General features: G+C 35.9%; 1 protein-coding gene across 4 annotated transcripts in view; it reads right to left on the bottom strand.

Moving 5' to 3' along the window:
• Positions 1 to 23,531, bottom strand: part of LOC148030001 (uncharacterized) — a 160,035-nt gene that overhangs the window by 57,760 nt on the left and 78,744 nt on the right. For all 4 annotated transcript variants that reach the window (XM_087687184.1, XM_087687185.1, XM_087687186.1 and 1 more), the window contains exon 2: positions 19,690 to 19,765. In XM_087687184.1, the coding sequence (XP_087543310.1) occupies positions 19,690 to 19,765 (76 nt within the window). The remainder of the gene's footprint in view (positions 1 to 19,689; positions 19,766 to 23,531) is intronic.

Genomic DNA, 23,531 nt, shown 5'->3' with positions numbered 1-23,531 from the left:
CGTAGCATGCCAAAACCCCAAGTTAGACTCTTACATTATCTAAATCGGGTTTCGGAAGCCCGAGATATGAGAAAAAATGGGATTTTTTAGCCAGATTTTGAAATAGGCGCAAAAAAAAACGTGAGTTGCTACTATGGGGCTTGCTGGTTATGCTAAGGATAAGGGGGCAAATAGGGGCATACAAGGTGCCCAATGAAGCCAAGGAACACCTGCAAAGAGCCTATGAGGGCCACGGAGATGCAGGAGATGAAATCTTACCTCGAGGGGAAGAAGCTATGGTTGGCATTGAAGCTCCACGCTGTAGGTATTCAATCCGGGCTGAAGTAATACTGGGCCAAGCTCCACGATCAAGCCCTGATCCAAAGCTCAGATAATAGTTGAAGGGGATGCAATCGCAGTGGAGAAGGAGAAGAGAAAGATGCAGGAGAGAAAGGCACACACAATGTAGGTGCTGTCCCATTGAACTGACAGCCTTATTACACTATCATATTATATATGAATAAAGAATATGGGCGGTCACTATACATGGGCAGGCCTAGAGGCCTTTTACCCCAACAGGTCGATCTACATTAAAGCCTTTGTCTAAATCTACTTCGTTGCCTTATGTTCTCATCGAGTCAGTGTGTCTACACATTTATCCTATTTTTTGAGCAACCTTAGCTCCTTCGTTGATAGTACCACATCGAGTCATATATCTCCCCAAGGTGGTTTGTTCTAGCATTCACATCCATCAAAGGGTATTATCAATACTAGTAACATTTCTTTGGTGCATGTTAGTGGTATTGTCACATTGCCTCTATTGTCTGACCATCCATGGAGCTCTATTTGTGAGGCTCTACATATTCTAGACTTGGGCTTCTCTCTTCTCTTAGGTTATGGCCTTCCTCAACTTGGAACCTTTATTGTCTTTAGCGACCTTGTCACATTTTTTGAGAATTTTACTATCGGAGCCACTTTCATTATGAGTTGGCAGGCAAGGGACTATCTATGCTCCATTACATTGTGCATGGCCTTTAAGGTAGCTTTCCATTGCCACACACATTTCTAATTGTGTATCATGTATCCCATCAGTTCCATTTAATTTCGCACCATCTCCTCTGGTGGTTTCCTTGGATCTCCCTTCTCTTTCAGAGGGGATGATATTGGTGATGTGGATGTGGATTTCCTAGCCATTTAAATTTTAGAGAAGGCTTCCCAAGTTCTAAGTTCCTTCAAGGTTTCCACTCTACTTTGAGCCTTTTCTTTATGTGGAAATATCTTTTCTTTGTCTCATCGAGACACCATCCCTTGTCCATTAGCCTTGGTCCCTATTGTTTCTATGTAGCTTATGGTACCATCAATAGTTCCTCACTATCATCTCCTAGTTGGGTTAAAGGCTTGGGTCACCCATCCTCAACTCCCATTTTCATGAGTGATCCACTCAAGGTCTCTCTGTTTCCATAGCCCTTTGGTGGCCCTTCATTTGATCAAATTTTTCTATGAAGAGGAGGTCATGCTCCTTGGCTGACATTCTTCATCCTGATTGACTTCTTGGCATTACACTCTTCATACCACCCTTGGATCCACATATTATTTTGGCCTTCAACCACATTCAAGATTTGAGAGGGGATATTAGCATTCATGAATGATGAAGTGTGGAATAATCAGTATGCCTCTCCAGAAAATCTATATCAAAGTCAAAAGATAACTCCAACTTCCTACTCTTCCCTCTCTTCTACTTAGCTTGTCGACTATTTGTAGATAAAGCCTCATAAGCATGACCATGTCCACAAGATCCTTAAGAATCCATCTCACTATGGCGTGCATCTTGGTAGAGAACTAATGAAACTAGCTGAGAGTCTCCCAATTACAAGAAGTGAGAAGGTTGGTGTAGAATACATCATATATCGATGATAAAAGAAATGAGATAAGTGTTATAGCTAGGTCCTCTTGAGAAATTTCTATATCATGGTATGCAACCTCATCTCAAAGCTTCTCCATCCTATGGATGTGATCTATCACCATAAGAAAATTTGCAATAGAAAGCTGTGATAGCTTCAACTCATAAGATAATTGATGCCTAAATTTATGGGCATAGAATTTGTACAACTCAAAAAAGACTAGGATCTAGCACTCAACAAATCCCATAAAGCTATCAAACCCGTAGTCACACATCATGAGGACCCATGATAGGTTAGGATATAGGGATAGTAATGAGATCTCAAAGGTCATAGTTGTCGAGAAGGCACTCTATTTAGCATGACCAAAGTAGGTAGTTCATTCCATGTAGCTTTTTGGATGCATGTAAAGTGGGTAGGACTAGCACCTGCTTAAGAGATACCATCAATGCTAATCGAGAATTAGATGCCTTAGAAGAATATAGTAGGAAAGAGAGGTATAATGATGATCGATTTGAATCATCTCAAACCACATGATTCCCAAAAGATTACCATATTAGAAAATTTGGAAATTTCATAAGTCTCAATTTCAAATAAGTGAAAAATATTTGATCACATGGCTATATTTGAAAGTGGAGTTTGGGAAGGTAGCTTAGCATTTAGGGTAGACTCCACCTTTAAGTAAACAACAAGATTTAACCATGTGGTCAAATAATAAAGGTATTGGGGGTTCCTAAAGTACATGGAAATTCTCAAATTCTCTAATATGGTGTTAAATCATACACATTGGCTATATATGTCCTTCAATAAAGTACATAAAAGAAAACAAAGAAGATGCTATAAGTGAGATATCCTTCACTTATATAGGGTCTATGGATGTGCTAATTAGAAAGGATTAATGGACAGTAGTATAGATGAGGAGCATTTGAGGTGAGAGAGATGATCCAATGCAAAGCATAAGGGAGAAATAAAGACACATCTACCCTACATTAGGCTTGACAAAGAGGTCTCTCAATAGTAGAAAGAAGTTTTCCAAGTCATCAATGATCATCAACAAGTACATAAAAACAATAAATAAAGGAGTGTGCTAGCTGCCCAACAACAGAGAATAGGTACAACCTAGCTTGCAAATGTACCACCCAAGAGGATTGATGAACTATCTACAAAAATCAAAGAATTAGGGGTTGCTTGCACAAAATTCAAGTTTGAATGTGCAAAGTGGTACCACCTAGCTAGTAGAATGGTTAGTCATGTGTAGATGGAAACCACTAGTCTAGAAATATACCACCTAGTCTATATAAGGCCACCTAGGTACAAAACACACATCTGTCCTAATAAACACAGTAGTAAAGGGCTCAGAATAGGTTGCCCTGCTTTGCTTGACTTCAAAGGTAAGGTCTACAATATGTGAGGATGATACTTGGCAAGTTTTATTATGCATAGTATACTCCTCTTCAAGATACTTGGCACCCACACAGGACTGTGATACCATATGAGAGTGCACAATTGAAAGAGGAAAGTGAACATGAAGAGAAGCAAATAAACAGAGAATGTAGTGAAAGAAGGATTAACATGACTACAATGATTGAAGACATAAGGCTACAATTTTCATCCTAGCACATAGCTCTACACATGAGTGTGAGTGCTAGACAGTTGCAAGGGGATGAGAGAATGAGAAGGGGTAGCTGATCATGAAGGATCAATGATGCATAATGAGCATGGGAGACAATGCTATCTATATATTGGAAAAAAATGGAAAAACCCTAAAAATGACCAAATGTACCTTAAAAAAGAAATGCACAAATGTACCCTCCACATAACAAGGTATCCAAACCATATAAAATAACAAATAAACACAATGTAAAATCTCATAATGTACTTTTCTCACTTAGATTGAGGCTCACACACAGGAGATGACCACATAGGATACACATGAGTAATAATAACAATAATTCAAGCAACAAGGTAATGATGCCACGAGGCATATTCCATGGTGGATTCTATGAGACCACGGTGGATTCCGTAAATTATATTTATTTACTGGGGCTCCTACACAAGGTGGATTTTTTGTGCGAGGAGTTAACGGGGACACCTATCCTTTTCGGATATCATGTTAATTTAATGTGCATGTGGGTGACTCCACAGTGGGTGATTACGCAAAATACATATTTAAATTAATGGATGTTTATGAGTTTAGAGTACACTCGTATTAAATTAAGGTTAGGACAGAGTTTCAACCTATTTATTTATTTTGTAGTTGAAGACTGCTCGGTATTCACTTTTTTCGATTTAATTTTATTATTTTCTAACAATTGTGAATGCTTCAGTTGATGTGTAAAGTAGGCAACGATGGCATTGGGAAGCACTGGGTGATAGCGTGTATTCAAATTATCTAGAAGAAATTATCATTTTTGATGGGCACACATCTTATTATTAAAGATGAGGCGCTAATATCTATTTAGGTGCGCTTAGTTATTGAAGTGCTTGATAAATATTTATTATTTTTTATGCACATGGACGCACGGTTTAAATATTTCAATATTGGACATTGTATTCAGCTCGACTCTTGGGCCGCCCAACCGCTTTATTCATTATTTGGACAAAAAAAATACAAAAGCTAAAGAATGCTTATTGTAAAATTGGGCTATTTTTTAACTTTGATATGAATAAATGTATAAATACATGCCTTGTGAAGTGCTCACACAAGGCATGGGGGGAGATTGTATCCAATTTGTCTTTTTGCTTCATGTCGGGCAAGTCTATTCTCTTGATTTTTGAGCTTAAAGTAGAGTTCTTTTTTCTTGGAGACCTTTCGGTACTCGCTACGTATGCATCCAGTATCCAATTTGCACGCTAGTGGTATCAGAGCGAAGCTGAGATCAAGGGCTTCCAATCGCTTGCCATCTCGCGCGAAGGCAAAGCTCTTGGAACGAATGGGCTCTACAGTCATTCTCGTGACAATCCGTCAATATCAACGTGTTCCTGACGATGAAGAACCCCCTGCTGTGTTGTTGGATTGCAAGGACCACTCTCAGGAAGCGGAGGACCACCCGAGAAGTCTCTTTAAAAGTCATTTTTCTTCTCGGAGACAAAAACTTAAAATTTCATTAAAAATAAGCTTAAGAGCTTAACAAAAGCTTAAGCTTCACTTTTTCCTATCTAAATTTAATCATTGATGGCGGGAGAATGAATTCATTGCAGTCGACGTCGACAAGAAGATGCTGCCGTCCTGCCATGTTGATTTCAGAGAAGTCAAGTTTTTTTTATAAAGTTTAAGCTTTTTAAGCTTACTAAAGCTTAAAGCTTAAAGACTACTACCTTTAAATTTCCCTCCTAGCGGGCATTCGCACTTAGCTCTTCTCCAAATCAATCTTGAACTTGTTTTCAACCTCCCTACAAGCCTCTGTTCACACCCATGCTGTAACAAAGATAAGTTCCAGCAAGCAAATTGCTATACGTAGTCTACACAGGCAAAGTATTTGTTGAAGAAGGATTTCATCAATTTTCGTACTCACAAAAAGAAGAAAGATCACAAAAATCCATATATTTTTTTAAAAAAACCAAGCCTTGTAAACTTGACTTTGAGCTACACTCATCTGGTCAACAAGATTTCGAGTGTGTGAGATTGTTTGAAATTTCGCAGGATGACTGATCATAATATGGAAGATTTTATGGCCGAAGGTGATTTACCAGAACCAATGGTGGAGGAAATATTGGATCTAATTATGATGCAAATTCAAGAGGAACGAACAGCACATCAAACTTTGCAAGCTTAACTTGATACTCTTCAATGATCTACTGTCGACAAGAGGGACTGCAACCCGAAGATGTTATACGACGTACGATCGATGCAAGACTCAAGCATAATCTGTCACGAAAGAAGCTAAGATAAGTAAAAAAAAATTCGAATTCCGTACTTTTAATGGCCTATGTGATGGAAAGACTATTCTTGCTTTTATCAATCAATTTGATTATTATTTCCATGAAGAACAGTATGCTGAAAAAGACAAACTTAAGTGTGTCACTAACCATTTAGTGGACAGAGCATTTTTATGGTGGACTGTTTTCCACAAAAGTATTGATTGTCCTACTACTTATGAGGTTTTTCAAAATAATTTTTTGCAGAATTTTCTTCCACCTTAATTCACGAAAAAGCAATCAAACAGTGGGATCTTGATGCCGGGAGGCATATTTCATGGTGGATTCCGTGCCACAGTGGATTCCGTGAGGTTTTACGGTGGATTCCGTAAACTTTGTTGACCGAGGCTCATACACAAAGTGGATTCTTTGTGCGAGAAGTTGATGGGGACGTGTATCCTTTTCGGGCGTTTCATTAATTTAGTGTGTACATGGGTGATTCCATAGCGGGTGATTCTGCAAAATACATATTAAATTACTAAACGTTTATGAGTTTAGAGTGTTGAAGATGATTAATATATAAAATACATGCTTTGTGGAGCGCTCATACAAGGCATGGGGGAATTTGCACCCAATTGGTCTCTTGTTCATGTCATGCATGCTTTCGACCTTGAGTTTTGTGCAAAAAGTAGAGTTCTTTTGTTCTTGGGGACTTTCTGGCATTCATTACGCGAGCATACAGCATCCGATTTGTGCACCAGTGGTATCAGAGTAAAGCTGAGATCGAGAGCTTCCAATCGCTATCCATCTTGTGCGAAGGCGGAGCTCCTGGAACGATCGAGCTCTACAATCAGTCTCATCGCGAACGGTCGATACGGGTGGATTCCTGGCGGTCAAGAATCTCTGTTTACAGCCCTCTGATCGCGAAGGACCGGCTTGCAACGGCGGAGGACCACTCCAACATCTTCTTCTCCAAGTCGTCTTCTCACAGTCAACAGAGATAAGCCCATATCTTTCATAAAGCTTAAAAGCTTAAGTTTAAAGCTTAGAAAGCTTAATAAGAAGCTTAGAAAGCTTCAATTTTTTAAGACGGCGGCAGGCAGCAACATCCGTAAAATTTGGCGCAAAAAACGGGTCCCCCCTCCCTAAAATTTGTTGTTTACAGTAAGACCCTCCCTAAAATTCGTTGTTTACAGTAAGACTAGGCTTAAGCTTAGTCAAGCAAGTTCAAAGTCACACAAAGCTCCAAAGTTTCTCAACTTTCATAAGTTTTGGTACTCTACAAGTCGAGCAAGTCACCAGAAGTCAGAATTGACTTATGCCTAAAACTCCCATAAGGATTGTTCCTGCACAAAAGCACTGAACTGCAAAGTTGTTCCCTGGAAGACTGTTCGCATACGCAGACTTGCTGAACCAGTTTTAGCACACGCAGAAGGACATACGCAGAATTTACAAAGATTTCAAACCCCGCAATTGCCAAAGTTGAAGATCATGAAAGCCAAACAAAAATCTATAAGCCTTGTACACCCGACTTTGAGCTACGCTCATCCTACTAATTGGATTTTGAGAGTGTGAGGTCTTTTGAAGTTTTGCAGGATGACGGAACAAAATATGGATGATTTAATGGCTGAATGCGGTCTTCATGAACCTACGGTGGAACAAAAGTTGGATTTAACTATGATGCAGTTGGACGAAGAACGAAGAGCCCCGCAAGCATTGCAAGTTCAATTGGCCAATTTACAAAGATCGACTACTGACAAAGAGGAACCATAATCCGAAGATCTTATCCGACGAACCATCGATGTGACTCTCGAAGCTCAATCTATCCGCAAAGAAACAAAGATAAATAAAAGAAATTTCAAATTCCCTACTTTTAATGGCACTCGGGATGGAAAGACTGTTCTTGCATTCATCAGTCAGTTTGACGATTACTTTCATGAGGAAACATACGTTGAAAAATATAAAATCAAGTGTGTCACTAATCATTTAGTGGATAGAGCATCTCTTTGGTGGACCGTGGTTCGTAAGAGTATAGATTGTCCCACTACCTAGGAGAGTTTCAAGAAGAAGTTTTCGCATAATTTCCTTCCTCCATAATTCCATGAAAAAGCCATAAAGCAATGGGACCTTCTTCATCAAAGAGATCGTGAGCCTATTTCTCAGTATACCGAACGCTTTTGGAATGCTTTACTCCAACTACGCATGCTTGAAGATGTACCTGAAGCGACTCACAAGCACAAGTATATGTCTGGATTACTTAGGCATTACTATGCTGAAATCAATATGTTCAAGCTTGAAACTCTTGAAGATGCAATTTCTTTAGCTCATGACACTGAAGACAAGCTTCGAGGAAGAGACAAGCGTCCACAACAATTTCAAGCAAATGGTAACTATGGTTCTAAGCAATTCAATTCAAATTTTAGAAGATTCAATCAAAGTCGATTTCCTTCATCATCTTTCCATAAGTCTTGGACAAAACCACCTACTTTGCCATCGAATACCAATCAAAACCCTAAGCCATCTTCACAGCCAAATTCTAATATTCCTAGACTTCCTGCCATTGCAAACAATGTATCTAAAGCCAAACCTATAGTATGTTACAAATGCCATCAACCTGGACATCTAGCAACCAATTGCCAATCGAAGAAGCCACCTGTCCATATCAACTATCTTGGACCAATGGAAGATGAAGAATATGAAGAAATGCCTGACTTTACGGAAGATGAGGATGACGTTACTACTCCTTCGAATACTTTACCAGGTATGCCAACTCCACATTCTTTGTTCACAATGAAATGTTTAGTGCATGGAAAATAAAAGATTATTTTGCATGATGATGGTAGTACACATGATTTTATTTCTACAAAGTTAATGAAAGAATTGAAATTACAAACTGTTCCTACGTATTATCGCATTAAAGCAGCATTCTTAGGCACAAGGTATAATGGAACACAAGAGGTGCATGATTTAGAAATTCAAATTGGTGAATATACTAAAAGAATCAATTTTCTAGTTGTACTATTATAGTCCAGCAGTGATATTATCTTAGGTATGCCTTGGCGTCATCAGCATAATCTTGACATAGATTATTCCACGCATTCAATTAATATTCATTTTCAAGGAAAACACATTACATTGTATGGTATGCATGCATCTAATGCTTTTCCATTGCTTACTCATACTCAAGCTAAACGTGCATTACGCAAAAGTAGTAAATCTTATCTAATTTGGGTGAATGAACTGCAAGCTAAAGAAAAATCTGACATATTCAAAACTGCATTTAGAACACAATTTGGTCATTATGAATTTTTAGTGATGCCTTTTGAATTGACTAACGCACCTGCTACATTTAGTAGAATGATGAATCGCATATTTTTGAAATACCAGCATTGTGTTATAGTATTCTTTGATGATATCTTGGTATTCAGTAAAAATGAGAAAGAACATTATGAACATCTGTCTTTGTTTTTCAAGTTGTTGAAAGATAATCAATTGTATGCTAATCCGGAAAAGAGTGAGTTCTTTCAAACAGAAATTGAATATTTAGGTCATATTGTGTCATCAAAAGGTATTGGTTGACCCTAAGAAGATAGAAGCAATATTAAACTGGCCAATACGTAAAAATGTGCATGAGTTACGTTCTTTTCTAGGTCTTGCTAGTTTTTACAGAAAATTTGTGCAAAAATTTTCATTACTTGCTTTGCCTTTGACTAAACTTTTAAAGAAAGGTATTGTTTATCATTGGTCTGATAATCAATAGAAATCTTTTGATTTATTGAAACATGCATTAACCCATGCTCCTGTATTACAACTACTTGATTTCAATAGACCATTCTTTTTAGTAGTTACTGATACTAGCGGATCTGGAATACGAGCCGTACTTATGCAAGATAATCATCCCATAGCCTATTCTAGTTGTAAACTGAAACCCTCCGAACTTAAATATTCCACATATGATAAAGAATTATTAGCTGTTGTAGAAGCTTTAAGACAATGGAAACATTACTTAATGGATTCTGAGTTTATGATTAAGACTGGTCAACAAAGTATTAGACATTTACTTAGTCTACCTCAAATATTTGACCGACATATCAAATGGGCAGCTTCTATTTAGAGTTTTCATCCCTTTATTCAATATCAACCAGGTAAAGAAAATGTAGTAGCCGATGCATTAAGTAGAAGACCGACCATTCATAATATTTTTGTCATATCATTTGATTCTCTAACTCCTATGAAAGATACTTATCATCAAGACATTACTTTTCATGCTGATTGGAATAAATTAGTTGGAAATAACTAGATTTCTATTGATTCACTATCTTACAATGATGGATTCATATTTTATGAAAAGAGATTATGTGTTACAGTTCCATTTAGATCTTTTGTTTTAAATGAGATTCATTGTCCTCCATATCAAAGTCATAGAGGTATCATATCTACTTTACGTACATTAACTGAAGATTTTTATTGGCCACATATGGACACTGATGTATCTAACTTTGTTTCTGAATGTTTGGTTTGTCGAAGAGTTAAGAGACATCATGGTAAACAATATGGTTTACTTATGCCTTTATCTATTCCATCAAGACTATGGGAATACATTTCTATGGATTTTATTACTGGTTTACCTCATACTAAAGCTAACCATGATATGATTTTGACTATAGTAGACAGGTTTAGTAAACAAACATATTTCATTCCATACAAGAAAACTTTAACAGTATCTTAGGTAGCACAATTGTTTTTGAAAACTGTTTTCACTAATCATGGATTACCAAAAGTTATTATTTCTGACCGTGATTCTAGATTTTGTAACAACTTTTGGATTACTTTCTTTCCTAACCTAGGAACAAAGATTGATTTTTCATCTGCATTTCATCCTGAAACTAATGGACAAACAGAAGCCACTAACAGTAAGCACCGTTTGAAGTGATTTATGGTTATAGATTGTCGACACCTGTTGCATCTTTATCAAATAGAATTCAGAGTGCTGATGATATTGCTAGTATGTACGCTACTATTTTTTATGAGTTTAAAGACATGATTACCAAAGCCCAGCAATCGTATACAAAACAAGCCAATAAGAAAAGACAGGCCATGAATTTCAAAGTTGATGACTATGTTTGGTTGAGAATAGAAAAATGTAGATTACAAAGTATAGATAAACACCCAGTTGTGAAATTAGCACCTAGATTCTATGGACCATTTAAGATCATTCACAAAATCAATGACAATGCATTCAAGTTAGAATTACCACCTCACTGAAAAATTCACATCACATTTCACATTAGTTTATTACGACCCTTTAGAGGCCAATTACCTGTACATCCTATTTATGAAAATCCACCTTTGTTAAATGAAGAGACTGAAGTACTTGAACCTGAAGCTATCATAGATACTGACTTTATGACTACTAGAACTGGCGTATTTGGTCAAGTTTAAAAACCATCGTGTTGAAGAGGCCTAATGGATGCACACTAGAGACTTAAATGCTTTTCCCACTCTGTTAGCTCCACATTGAGCTAATAGCAATTGAGGACAATTGCTATCCCATCCCGGGGTATGATGCGAGGAGACATATTTCATGGTGGATTCTGTGCCATAGTGGATTCCGTGAGGTTTTATAGTGGATTCCGTAAACTTTGTTGACCGGGGCTCATACACAAAGTGGATTCTTTGTGTGAGAAGTTGATGGCGGAGACGCCTATCTTTTTCGGGCGTTTCATTAATTAGTGTGTACATGGGTGATTCCATAGTGGGTGATGCTGCAAAATATATATTAAATTAATAAACGTTTATAAGTTTAGAGTACGCACTTGTGATAAATTAAGATTAGGATTGATTTCTAACCAGTTAATTTATTTATGTAGCTGAAGACTGCTAGGTATTCACTTTTTTTGGTTTAATTGTATTATTTTATTAACAATTGTGAATGCTTCAGTTGATGTGTAGAGATAGCAGCAGTGGCGGAGGAAAGCATTGGAGGACAGCATGTATTCGAGTTATCACTTATATTTTGACGGGTGCATACCTTAGGCATGGCGCCTATATTTTGTCGCGCCTATTTATTGAGGCGTTGGATATTTATTTATTATTTTGTATGCACATGGACGCACGATTATGATATTTGTATTTGGACATTATATTGGGTATGCCTGACTCTTTGGGCGCCCGCTCATTAGCTTTATTTCTATCTTGTGCTAAAGCAAACTCAAAAGCCAAAAGCGTGCTATTTTGTAATTTGGGCTATTATTTGAGCTTGAAGATGATTAATACATAAAATACATGCTTTGTGGAGCGCTCACACAATGCATGGGGAGAGATTGCATCCAATTGGTCTATTGTTCATGTCTTGCATGCTTTCTACCTTGAGTTTTGTGCAAAAAGTAGAGTTTTTTTGTTCTTGGGGACCTTCCGGTATTCACTACGCGAGCATACAACATCCGATCTGTGCACCAGATCTTCTGCAACAAAGAGATCATGTGTCTATTTTGCAATACAGTGAGCGTTTCTAGAATGCCTTATTGCAACTTCGAATGCTTGAAGACATACCTGAGGCAATCCACAAGGGCAAGTTTATGCCTGGTTTTCTTGGTCACTTCTATGCGGAGGTGAACATGTTCAAGCCAACAACTATTGAGGATGCAATTTCTTTGGCCCATAATGCTGAAGATAAAATTCAAGGACAAGAGAAGAAACCACAACAATTCCCAATTAACAGTAACTTCGATATAAAGCAATTCAATTCTAACTTTCAAAGATTCAATCAAAATTGCTTTATTCAATTTTCTTTCCGTAAATCTTAGACCACAAACCCCTATTTTACCATCGAACACAAATCCAAATCCTAAGCCATCTTTCCAACTAGATCCCAACATCTCTAAACTACCAGCTATTACTAATAATGTTTTCAAAGCCATACGATCTCATGGATAAGCCACAAGGGGCCACAATATTTAACAAAATAGATCTTAAATTTGGATACCATCAAGTATGATTGGATACACCTGATATTTTTAAAATTGCATTTAAAACACAATTTGGACATTGTGAAATCTTTGTTATACCATTTGGTTTAACTAATGCACCAGCCACATTTAGTCCTATGATGAATCGCATATTTTTGAAGCATCAGCATTGTATAATTATTTTCTTTGATGATATATTGGCTTTCAATAAGAACGAGAATGAACATTATGAACATTTATTCTTAGTTTTCAAATTATTGAAAGAGAATCAATTATACGCTAATCTTAAAAAGAGTGAATTATTCCAAACTCAAATTGAATTTCTTAGGGCATATTATTTCATCTGATGGTATTGAAGCTAATCCTAAAAGGATAGAAGCAATTTTGAATTGACTGATACCTGAAAATGTGCATGAACTATATTCTTTTTTAGGTCTTGCTAGCTTTTACAGAAAATTTGTGACAAATTTTTCATTGCTTGTATTGCCTTTGACAAAATTATTAAAGAAATGTATTATATATCATTGGTCTGAAAATCAGCAAAAGTCTTTTGATTTACTGAAACACGCCTTAACACATGCCCCTGTATTGCAATTACTTGACTTTAATAGACCATTCTTCCTAGTAGTCTCACTGACACTAGTGGATCTAGAATAGGAGCTGTCCTTATGCAAAATTCATATCCCATAGCCTACTCTAGCTGCAAACTTAAACCATTTGAACTCAAGTATTCTACCTATGATAAGGAATTACTAGTTGTAGTACAAGCTTTACGTCAATGGAAACACTATTTAATGGGATCTGAATTCATGATCAAAACTGACCAACAAAGTATCAAACATCTGCTTAGTCAGCCACAAATTTCTGACCGTCATATTAAATGGGTTACTTTTATTCAAAAATTTTATCCACTTATCCAATATCAACCCGAAAAAGAAAATGTTGTTGTCGATGCTTTGAGTAGAATACAAACTATCCATAATATCTCTGTAATATCTTTTGATTCCCTTAACCCTATGAAAGATACCTATGATCAAGTCCCCAGTTTTCAAGTTGATTGGAATAAAATAGTTGCAAATAACTGGATTCCAATAGATTCATTGTCTTATTTTGATGGATTTATGTTTTATGAGAAAAGGTTGTGTATAACTGTTCCATTTCGATCATTTGTGTTGCACGAAATTCATTATCCCCCATACCAAGGCCATAGAGATATTATTTTTACTTTACATATATTGGTTGAAGATTTTTACTGGCCACAGATGAAATCTGATATTTCTAACTTTGTATCTTAATGTTTAATTTGTCAAAGAGTTAAGCGATACCATGGTAAGCAATATGGTTTATTAATGCCTTTACTAATTCGTGAACGACCATATGAACAAATTTCAATGGATTTTATTATTGGTTTGCCTAACAACCAAGCTAATCATGACATGATTTCGACTATTGTATATCGATTTAGCAAACAAGCATATTTCATTGCATGCAAGAAAACATTAACTGCATCTCAAGCTGCTCAATTGTTTTTGAAAACTGTTTTCATTAACCATTGTTTGCCAAAAGTTATTATTTCTGACCGTGATTCTAGATCTTGCAATAATTTTTGGACTATTTTTTTGCTAATTTAGGTATAAAGATTGATTTCTCATTTTCATTTCATTCTGAAACAAATGGATAATTAAAAGCTACTAACAATATAATTTTAGATCTTTTGCGTGCATACACAATTTCAAAACCACAAACATGGGATATACACTTACATTTACTTCCGTTTGCATACAATAATACACCACATACAGCTACACAGAAAGCACCTTTTGAAATCATTTATGGATATAAATTGCCTACACCTGTTACATCATTGTCAAACAAAGTTAAAGGTACTGATGATATTGCCAATATACATGCTACTATTTTTGCTGAAGTCAAATATATGATTACGAAAGCGAAGCAATCATACACTAAACAAGCTAACAAGAAAAGAAAAGCTATGAGTTTCAAAATTGATGATTATGTTTGGTTATGCATTGAAAAGAGACGATTACAAAGTGTTGAGAAACATCCTATTGTTAAGTTAGCCCCTAGATTTTATGGACCTTTCAAGATCATTCACAAAATCAATGACAATGCATTTAAATTAGAATTATCCCAACACTGAAAAATCCACAATACTTTTCATATCAGTTTGTTACGACCTTTTAGAGGCCAATTACATGTTCACCCTGTCTATGAAAACTCTCCTTTGTTAAAAGAAGAAATTAAAATCCTTGAACCTGAAACTATTCTATATACTAACTTTCTGACTACTAGAACTGGCCGTAGATATTCTAGATATTTGGTTAAGTTTAAAAATCATCCTGCTGAAGAGGCTCAATGGATGCACGCCCGTGATCTAAATGCTTACCCCTCACTACTCGCTCCACATTGAGCTAATAGCAATTAAGAACAATTGCTATCCCACCCCGAGGATATGATGCCAGGAGGCATATTCCACGGTGGATTCTGTGGGGTTTTGCGATGGATTCCATAAAACTATATTTATTTGCTGAGGCTCCTACACAAGGTGAATTCCTTGTGTGTGGATTTGACGGGGATGCGTGTTCTTTTCGAGCGTCATGTTAATTTCATGTGCATGTGGGTGACTCCACAGTGGGTGATTCCACAAAATACATATTTAAATTAATGGACATTTATGAGTTTAGAGTGCACTCGTATTAAATTAAGGTTAGGACGGAATTCCAACCTATTTATTTATTTTGTAGCTAAAGACTGCTAGGTATTCACTTTTCTCGGTTTAATTTTATTATTTTCCAACAATTGTGAATACTTCAGTTGATGTGTAGAGTAGGCAGCGGTGGCATTGGAAAGCACTAGGCATAGCATGTATTCAAATTATCTAGAATAAATTATCATTTTTTATGGGTGTGCGTCTTATTATTAAAGATAAGGCACTAATATCTATTTAGACGTGCTTATTTATTGAAGCACTCGATAAATATTTATTATTTTGTATGCGCATGGATGCACGGTTTAAATATTTCACTATTGGACATTGTATTTGGGCACAACTCGACTCTTGGGCCACCCAACTGCTTTATTCTTTATTTGAAAAAAAGTAAATACAAAAGCTAAAGCATGCTTATTGTAAAAGTGAGCTTATTTTTACCTTTGATACGAATACAATTTTAAGTACATGCCTTGTGAAGCGCTCACACAAGGCATGGGGGGAGATTGTACCCAATTGGTCTTTTTGCTTCATGTCGTGCAAGTCTATTCTCTTGATTTTTGAGCTTAAAGTAGAGTTCTTTGTTCTTGGAGACCTTCTGATGCTTGTTATATATGCATCCAACATCCGATTTGCGCACCAGGTAAAGCCTCGAAGTGTAAATCTTAATTTTTAAAATAAAAAATCCAAAATTACTTGCTAGCATTATGGAAAACCTTGTTATTATCGATCTGGTTGTTGTGTTTTCTTACCATCCAATAATAATCAAAGCACGACCCAATTTCACAATATCGAGAAGTTACTTGAATGCAACTTTGATTGAACTATGAACACATTACAGTATGAAATAAGGTATACCTATTTCTTTGCATGCTCTATTGAAGATGAAAGATTCTAGGCATGACTCAAATGCGACTATTTTGCATGATGATGATAGATATCATGATTTTGTATTTCAAAAAAATGGATTAGGAGGTTATAATTAAAAATTATTCCATTACACAAGGTTAAATCTACATTTCAAGGCATTAGATATAATGAAACAAGGAAAATTAAAGGTTTAGAAATTTCTATGGGTAAGTATAAAGGAAAAAGTGATTCCTTAGTTGCACCTCTTTCGATCATGAGAGATTATCCTTGATATGCTTTTTAGACATCAAATTAACTCTACCATTGATTATTATACTAGCACAATAACTTTTGAATTCTAAGGACAGACAATCTCTATGATTAGCTACCTTAAATTTGAAGTGTATTCAATAATCAATCACACATAAGCTACCCGAGCACTAAGAAAGCCATACAAGGTATACATGATTTTTATAATTGAAGTTAAAAAGTCTAAGTCTTGTCCATTGTCATCCCCATAGAAAACGTTTTTAGACTCATATAGACCTGGTTTTATAGATAATTATCCACTTAAGTTACCATCACTACAAGGATAATCAAATTAAAAAATTGAACTTTTTCCATTGCACAAAACTCTATAGATACACAGTCCTTTCTATCAAAAAGAAATTCAAAGACAACTGATTGAATTGTTAGATAATAGTTTGATTAATCCTAGTGTTTCTCCTTTTGTTACACTTGTCTTGTTGATTGAAACAAAAAAACATATAGAAGATGTATTGATTATCAAGCCTTAAACAAAGTGACTCTTAAAAATCAATAGAGCTAATTTCTAGATGAATTGCTTAATAAACTTAAAGGAGATAAAATTTTTGGCATGATAGATCTCAAACTAGAATATTATGAAATTTGCATGTATTTAAGACTACATTTAAGACGTGGTTTGGTCACTATGAATATATTATTATGCCTTTTAGTCGTACTAATAGAGGAGCTATGTTTACCTACATGATAAATAGAAATTTTCAAGATGATCAAGGTTTTGTAATTGTTTTCTTTAATTATATACTTGTTTTCAATAAATCAAAACAGGAATATAAGAAATTTCTTCACATTGTTTTTGTACTATTGCACAAAAATCCTTTGTATTTGAATCTTGATAAGAGTTCATTCTTCTGAAATCAAATTGAAAATTTGGGTCATATAGTTTTTACTAAAGTTATCATAGTTGATCGTTTAAAAAAATGTAAACTATAAAAGATTTACCTAATCCCAAGAGTTCGCATGAAGCTCAAACTTTTCTAGGATTAGCTAGATTTTACAAAAAAAATATTAGAAATGTTTCCCTGATTTCTTTGCATTTGACTATATTGTTGCGAGAAAATATTCTTTTTTCATAGGGGCCCTAGTCAACAAAAATCTTTTATTACTTTGAAATCCCATGCACCCATTCTCTAGTTGCTTGATTTCTCCCAACCTTTCTTTCTTGTTGCCACCACTAATGCTAGTGGTCCATATATAATCACTATTTTAATATAGAATGATCATACAATCACCTATAAAAGTCATAAATTAAATATCACAGATATGCCATAATCAAGTATATGGATGAATTCTTCCTCATGCCATATGAATCCACACTCCATGCAAATGCAAAGTCATTTAGATATGTTGGACCGGGATCCGAGGGAGTGGTTGTGGCCAGCTTTAATAGTCGCCCAAAAGCTAGTTAGCTCCATTGCTAATAGAAGCTAGGTTGGTAGACACATCTTGATGTAAGTTGACATTGGATTGGGCCCATCACATAACCAAGGAAAAGCATAGCATAGTGGATGCTTTCTCCAATATCTTTTAGCGATTCTTCTTGTTTCTTATGGCTTGTATAAGCTCATGGGTGCCTAGCAATCGGTATTTGTTTCTTATGGAAATCCAATGGTCAAGTCTATGTAGGCAATCTAGGAACCCTTTGGTCTTGAAGGTTAGACCCCTTCCATTAGGAACCTACCAATGCAGAGGGCCTATCATAGTTTCTCCTCATTTGTGGACCTTAGAATATTTGGCACTTGGAGTATAGATATATGACTTGAGAGATATATATTTGAGTGAATTCCAACAATCTACCATCTCGAGCCTATATGTTTGAGAATATGGTGACATGATGAAACTCAAGGAATATAATCTCATTCAATGGGTTGGCTAGGAGGTTGATCTTGTTTGCTCCATCAGGGTATGGAGAGACATTTACAAGGGTGTATATCTAGAGTTACTATAGTAGGAATTAGGATATTGAAATGGGGCGAATCCTAGAGGGCCAAAGATTGATATAAGGATCCCCTAGGACTCACTAGCCCCACCTCACTAAGAGCCTATGAAAGCTAGGACATGTGTGGGGCAATACAAATTTTAACTATATTGGATATTTGAGTGCAAGTGGCAGATAGAGTTAGAGGTCTAGAAGGGTAGCCATTTACTTTTAGATAGAGGGTAACAAAGTCTTGCCTTCCTCAACAACCCTTGGAGGAGGATTAGACTCATAGGCCTCCAAGGAAAGACATGACAATTCGATCAATAAATAGCTTGGTCAAGCATCTAGCAGGGGCATCTTTGGATCCAACAAGATAGTCATTTAGATATGTTGGACCGGGATCCGGGGGAGTGGTTGTGGCCAGCTTTAATAGTCGCCCAAAAGCTAGTTAGCTCAATTGCTAATAGAAGCTAGGTTGGTAGACACATCTTGATGTAAGTTGACATTGGATTGGGCCCATCACATAACTAAGGAAAAGCATAGCATAATGGATGCTTTCTCCAATATCTTTTAGCGATTCTTCTTGTTTCTTATGGCTTGTATAAGCTCATGGGTGCCTAGCAATCGGTATTTGGGTAGCACAACTGTAACAGGATGGAGTCGACAAGTTCTTCTCGCTTGGAGTGCCTGGAGACTCTGAACAAAAACGTATGGTTATGTACCACAATTAGAGGGCATCAATGTATAGCACCTCGGGGGAGCTCTAATCCAGTCACTCTGTGACAGTTGGAAGCAGCTATAGGAAGACTCTTGACACAGGCGAGAGCTTTGGGCAGCAGTTTGTTCACACTTGGAGTGGCCATGGCGTGTTCTTAACCTTACAGGATGGCCACCCTTGGCCGTGCTATAATCCTCCTCGGCTATGCTATACTTCTCGTCCATGGCTGCTATCCTCTATCCTTCCCATACTGCCATGAGCGGCTTGTAAATACAGGTCTTTTAAGTGAAATTGCCTCTCTCTCTCTCTCTGTCTCTCTCTCTCTCTCTGCACATACACAGAAGTACGGGAGAATCTCATATCCTTCATTATTTAGATATTCGCCATTTTGTGGGCTTTTACTTATATCGTGAATGAAATACTAAGAGAGATGCAACATCAGTTACCTCTGGACCTTGAGCTTGTGCTGCATTTCTTGCAAAGCCGGTGTATTTCCGGTACCTGTCAAGGATCTTCCGTGCACTGCAACAGAAGAGATCCAACCTTAGAGACCTCCTAAGCTAGTTCGATGCAGACAGTGACATGCTGTTTCATAGACATCGTCGACCTTGTATCTTGTCATATCAATGCATGTACACAAAACTCACGTGTCTGCTTCGCTATCTCAGGCTAAATCGACATTAATCCCTTCACGATTGTGCACCAGAAAAAATCAAGACCGCGCTATCAAAGTCTCTTTCGAAAACGTTTATGAGCGACGTTGGGTCTCAACTTTGGGCTCCATATTTTTATAGCTTAGCTGTTTTTGTAAGATTTCATGGAATGCAAGACTTAAATGCTATTTTTTAGATGTTATGAACTCTTTCCTATCCAAATATTTGAGCCATATCAAAATAGCATCAATGTTTCAAAAGGACCTTTCAAATTCTAATTAGTTCAGTATCGAAATATGCTTAAAAATACACTCTATTTTATGATTACTTTAATATCTGAATATGATTATTTTACTATGTATGATTACTTCAACACTAAAATGTTCTACAACATTTTTGCAATCTGGTGGCTTGACAAATGAATGATAGACACAAGACAAGTAGAAAGTATTTGATTTAGCAATCTCATAGATATTTTATGTGATTGGATTTACTCATATCATATGTGACTATTGTTACATAGAATGACATGATTAGATTTGTTTATATCAAATGTGACTATTGTTATATAAAGCGATACCAAACATTAAGCATGTATACAAAGCACCAATGCATATTTTTGAAAGTACAAACATTCATAGCTCAATTGAATTACACACTAGCCATGATAACATACACCAAATTAATGCCAATGTCACAGAAACAAAAGAAGATGTGCACACAAAGAAAAGCTACAAGCACACTCATAGAGACAGAGAGAGAGAGAGAAGCTCTCAAAGCTAGACTTCACTACATATCAAGGAACACTCATAGGAGAAGAAAAAACCATTTTCTTCCACCTCAAAGGTATGCTATTTTTTTTCGCTTTCTACCATATTGTTTTTCTATTGTTTTTGTACTTCATGAAACATATATTGAGTTGTTGATATAGATACAAAGCTTTGCATGAGCTTTTTAGGCTTAATACGGGGTTACATATGTAGTTAAATTTTTTGAATCACAATGGACAATATAAGATTACACATGCAATTTAACATTAGATTATAGGTGTTATGACTACAATTTATATATGGTTTGAAATGTGTTACGATTATGATTCTTTATTTTGATTTATGATTTTTGCAAATGCCTTATCTCTAGTATCTAGGTCAAATCATTTTCCTCCTTGTGTTTTAATTTGCATGCTTATCTAAAGGTGAAAGAATAAGTGGGGCATCTCCATTGAACTATATATTTCATTTCTATATTAGGTTGCTCTCAAATATTTGGTGCTTGAGGCACAGAAAGGTTGATGCTTTGTGACTTAATAGTGGTTTGGAATTCAAAAATTCATGTTGTAATCAATCCATGCATGTCCTTGAGGTACTTGAATATTTTAAAGCTCTTTGTCTACACATTTCCCTACGAGTTTAAACGTGATGTGTTATTTGATAATGGGCTTCTAATTTCTTTTTTCTTTTTTTGGTTTGCTATGGGCTTGTGAATTTAGGATTTAGAGTCAGATTAGATTTTTTATCATTGCTACTTAGAGAAGAGACAAAAGAAGAAGGTGAAGAAGAACATTCAAAGGCATGCCTTATGTTTCCTTTGATGTTTAGTTGTATTTCTTGTACTCTGATTATTAATTGTTATTGCAATGGCTAAGTGTATGAGAATGTCATAACTATTGTTTTACATCGTTAGGTTATTTTTGGAACTCATATGAGGATGTATATATTGTATGTACATGACACTATATGTATTTGGATGGGGAGGGTTGGATATCTAACCTTATTAAAGCCATCATTAATACCTATTTCAGAGGCCATGATAATTTAGCTATCAAGAGGAGTTCGTTATTGTGATATGGTAATAGGTATTTGGGGAGAATCCTATACATTGGATTCAAGGTTGATACTTATTAGCCTAACTCTGAAACAAAAACTTGTCATATCCTCCTTATTTCATTAATCCCATTTTAGAGGCCCTGGTATTTGAGCTATCAAGACAAGTCTATTATTGTGATCTGGTAATATGCTAATTGGGAAAAATCCTATACATTGGATTCAAGATTGGTAGTTACTAGCCAAAGTATGAAATAAAATATTATCATATCCTCCTTATTTCATAGAGATTGATTTAGGTTCAAGGGGCTCATGTATGGTCAAGACTTTGAGAGAGCTTATGTATATGCATACACATTGACCTTTGCATGCATATTTTCCTAGTCTATGCATACACATATACTATGCATAGACTACACTAACATATGTATATGTGTAAGCATGTGTGTTTGTATACACACACACACACACACACACACACACACATATCATGTGTAGTCATATGTATATGTTCATGTGTCTACATAGTCTATATGTATGTGTGTGTACAATCTATATGTATAGGTAGCTTGTCTATGTATTATGTATATGTAAGTATATACATTAATAGAGTTATGGGTATGCATAGCATATGTATAGGTTATTATACATGGTATAAGTTTACATATGTGTATTCGTAGCCAATTATGTGAATGTGTACACTATGACTTGTACATATATGCAATCTATCTATGTTAGCCTTGTGTGTACTCATGTTGTATCATGCCAATAATCTTGATATGTTATATTTCTATAGATGCATTTGATCATATTATTGCAAATGTTGATGTGAGTGGGGTTGTAATGAACCTTAGTAAAAAATCTTAATTAAAACCCTAAAAGAATTTTGTTTTAGTCATCCCGTCAACCAACACCAATGTTATTCTGAAGATCATCTTGCATCATCATCATATTTGTTGTGTACCAGTTTTGAAAGCAACACTAGGGATAAGATCATTTGACTGAGGCAAAAAGAACAAGGCAAGGCACACCCTTGTAGACCATACCTAATATGAAGTGAGACTAAAGGCTAGATAAAACCTCATGTGATAAGGCTTGGCCTATTGGTTATTTATTATTTGATGTGTGGCTAGTCCATGAGAGTGAGAGAGATCAAGAGAGGGAGAGGGAGAGAGATATATATATAGAGAAGAGAGAGAGATATCAAGGGAGATATTAAAAGAAAGAGAGAGAGAGAGGGGGGGTAAGATACCAAGAGAGACATAGGGAGGTGGAGTGAGAGAGAATAGAGATAAGAGTATACGGTAAGAGAGACTAATATTGATGAAATAACAATAGAAAAGCGAATAAATAATATTGAGAATCTAGACCACAATAACTAAGCATTCTAGGATCCTTGTGAGTACCTAAGATGCCAAGTTAATAGAAAAGAAATTATACTTAGGAGGAAATTTATATAGAATTACCCTCCCACGGTAATATCTAGTCCATGCTTTAGAATTTCCAAATTATGAATGTTTAGAATTGTGACGATGAAATCATTGATTCATTATATATCACAATTAAATTATTTTTTTGAATGAAAATATTTAAAGAAGTTATAATACTTATGAATCTGGATTGAGAAACTATGATAATTATCCTTTAAAAATCTGTTAGTAAGAAAACATTAACCTCTTGAGCTAGTAAAGGTTAGGAAATATAAACTCTTTTTGCTAGGAAACTATCTCAAAAGGTATTTGGATGAGCATTTTATTTTCGGGTGTGGAACCTTGATGAAGTTGATACAAAAAGATAACTTTGACCTTTCTA

This window comes from Lygodium microphyllum, chromosome 10 (genome assembly GCF_053477565.2).
Source record: "Lygodium microphyllum isolate KBCC chromosome 10, Lygodium_microphyllum_v1.1.10, whole genome shotgun sequence".
In the NCBI taxonomy this organism is placed as follows: Eukaryota; Viridiplantae; Streptophyta; class Polypodiopsida; order Schizaeales; family Lygodiaceae; genus Lygodium; species Lygodium microphyllum.
This window is presented reverse-complemented; position numbering and strand designations above follow the sequence as displayed.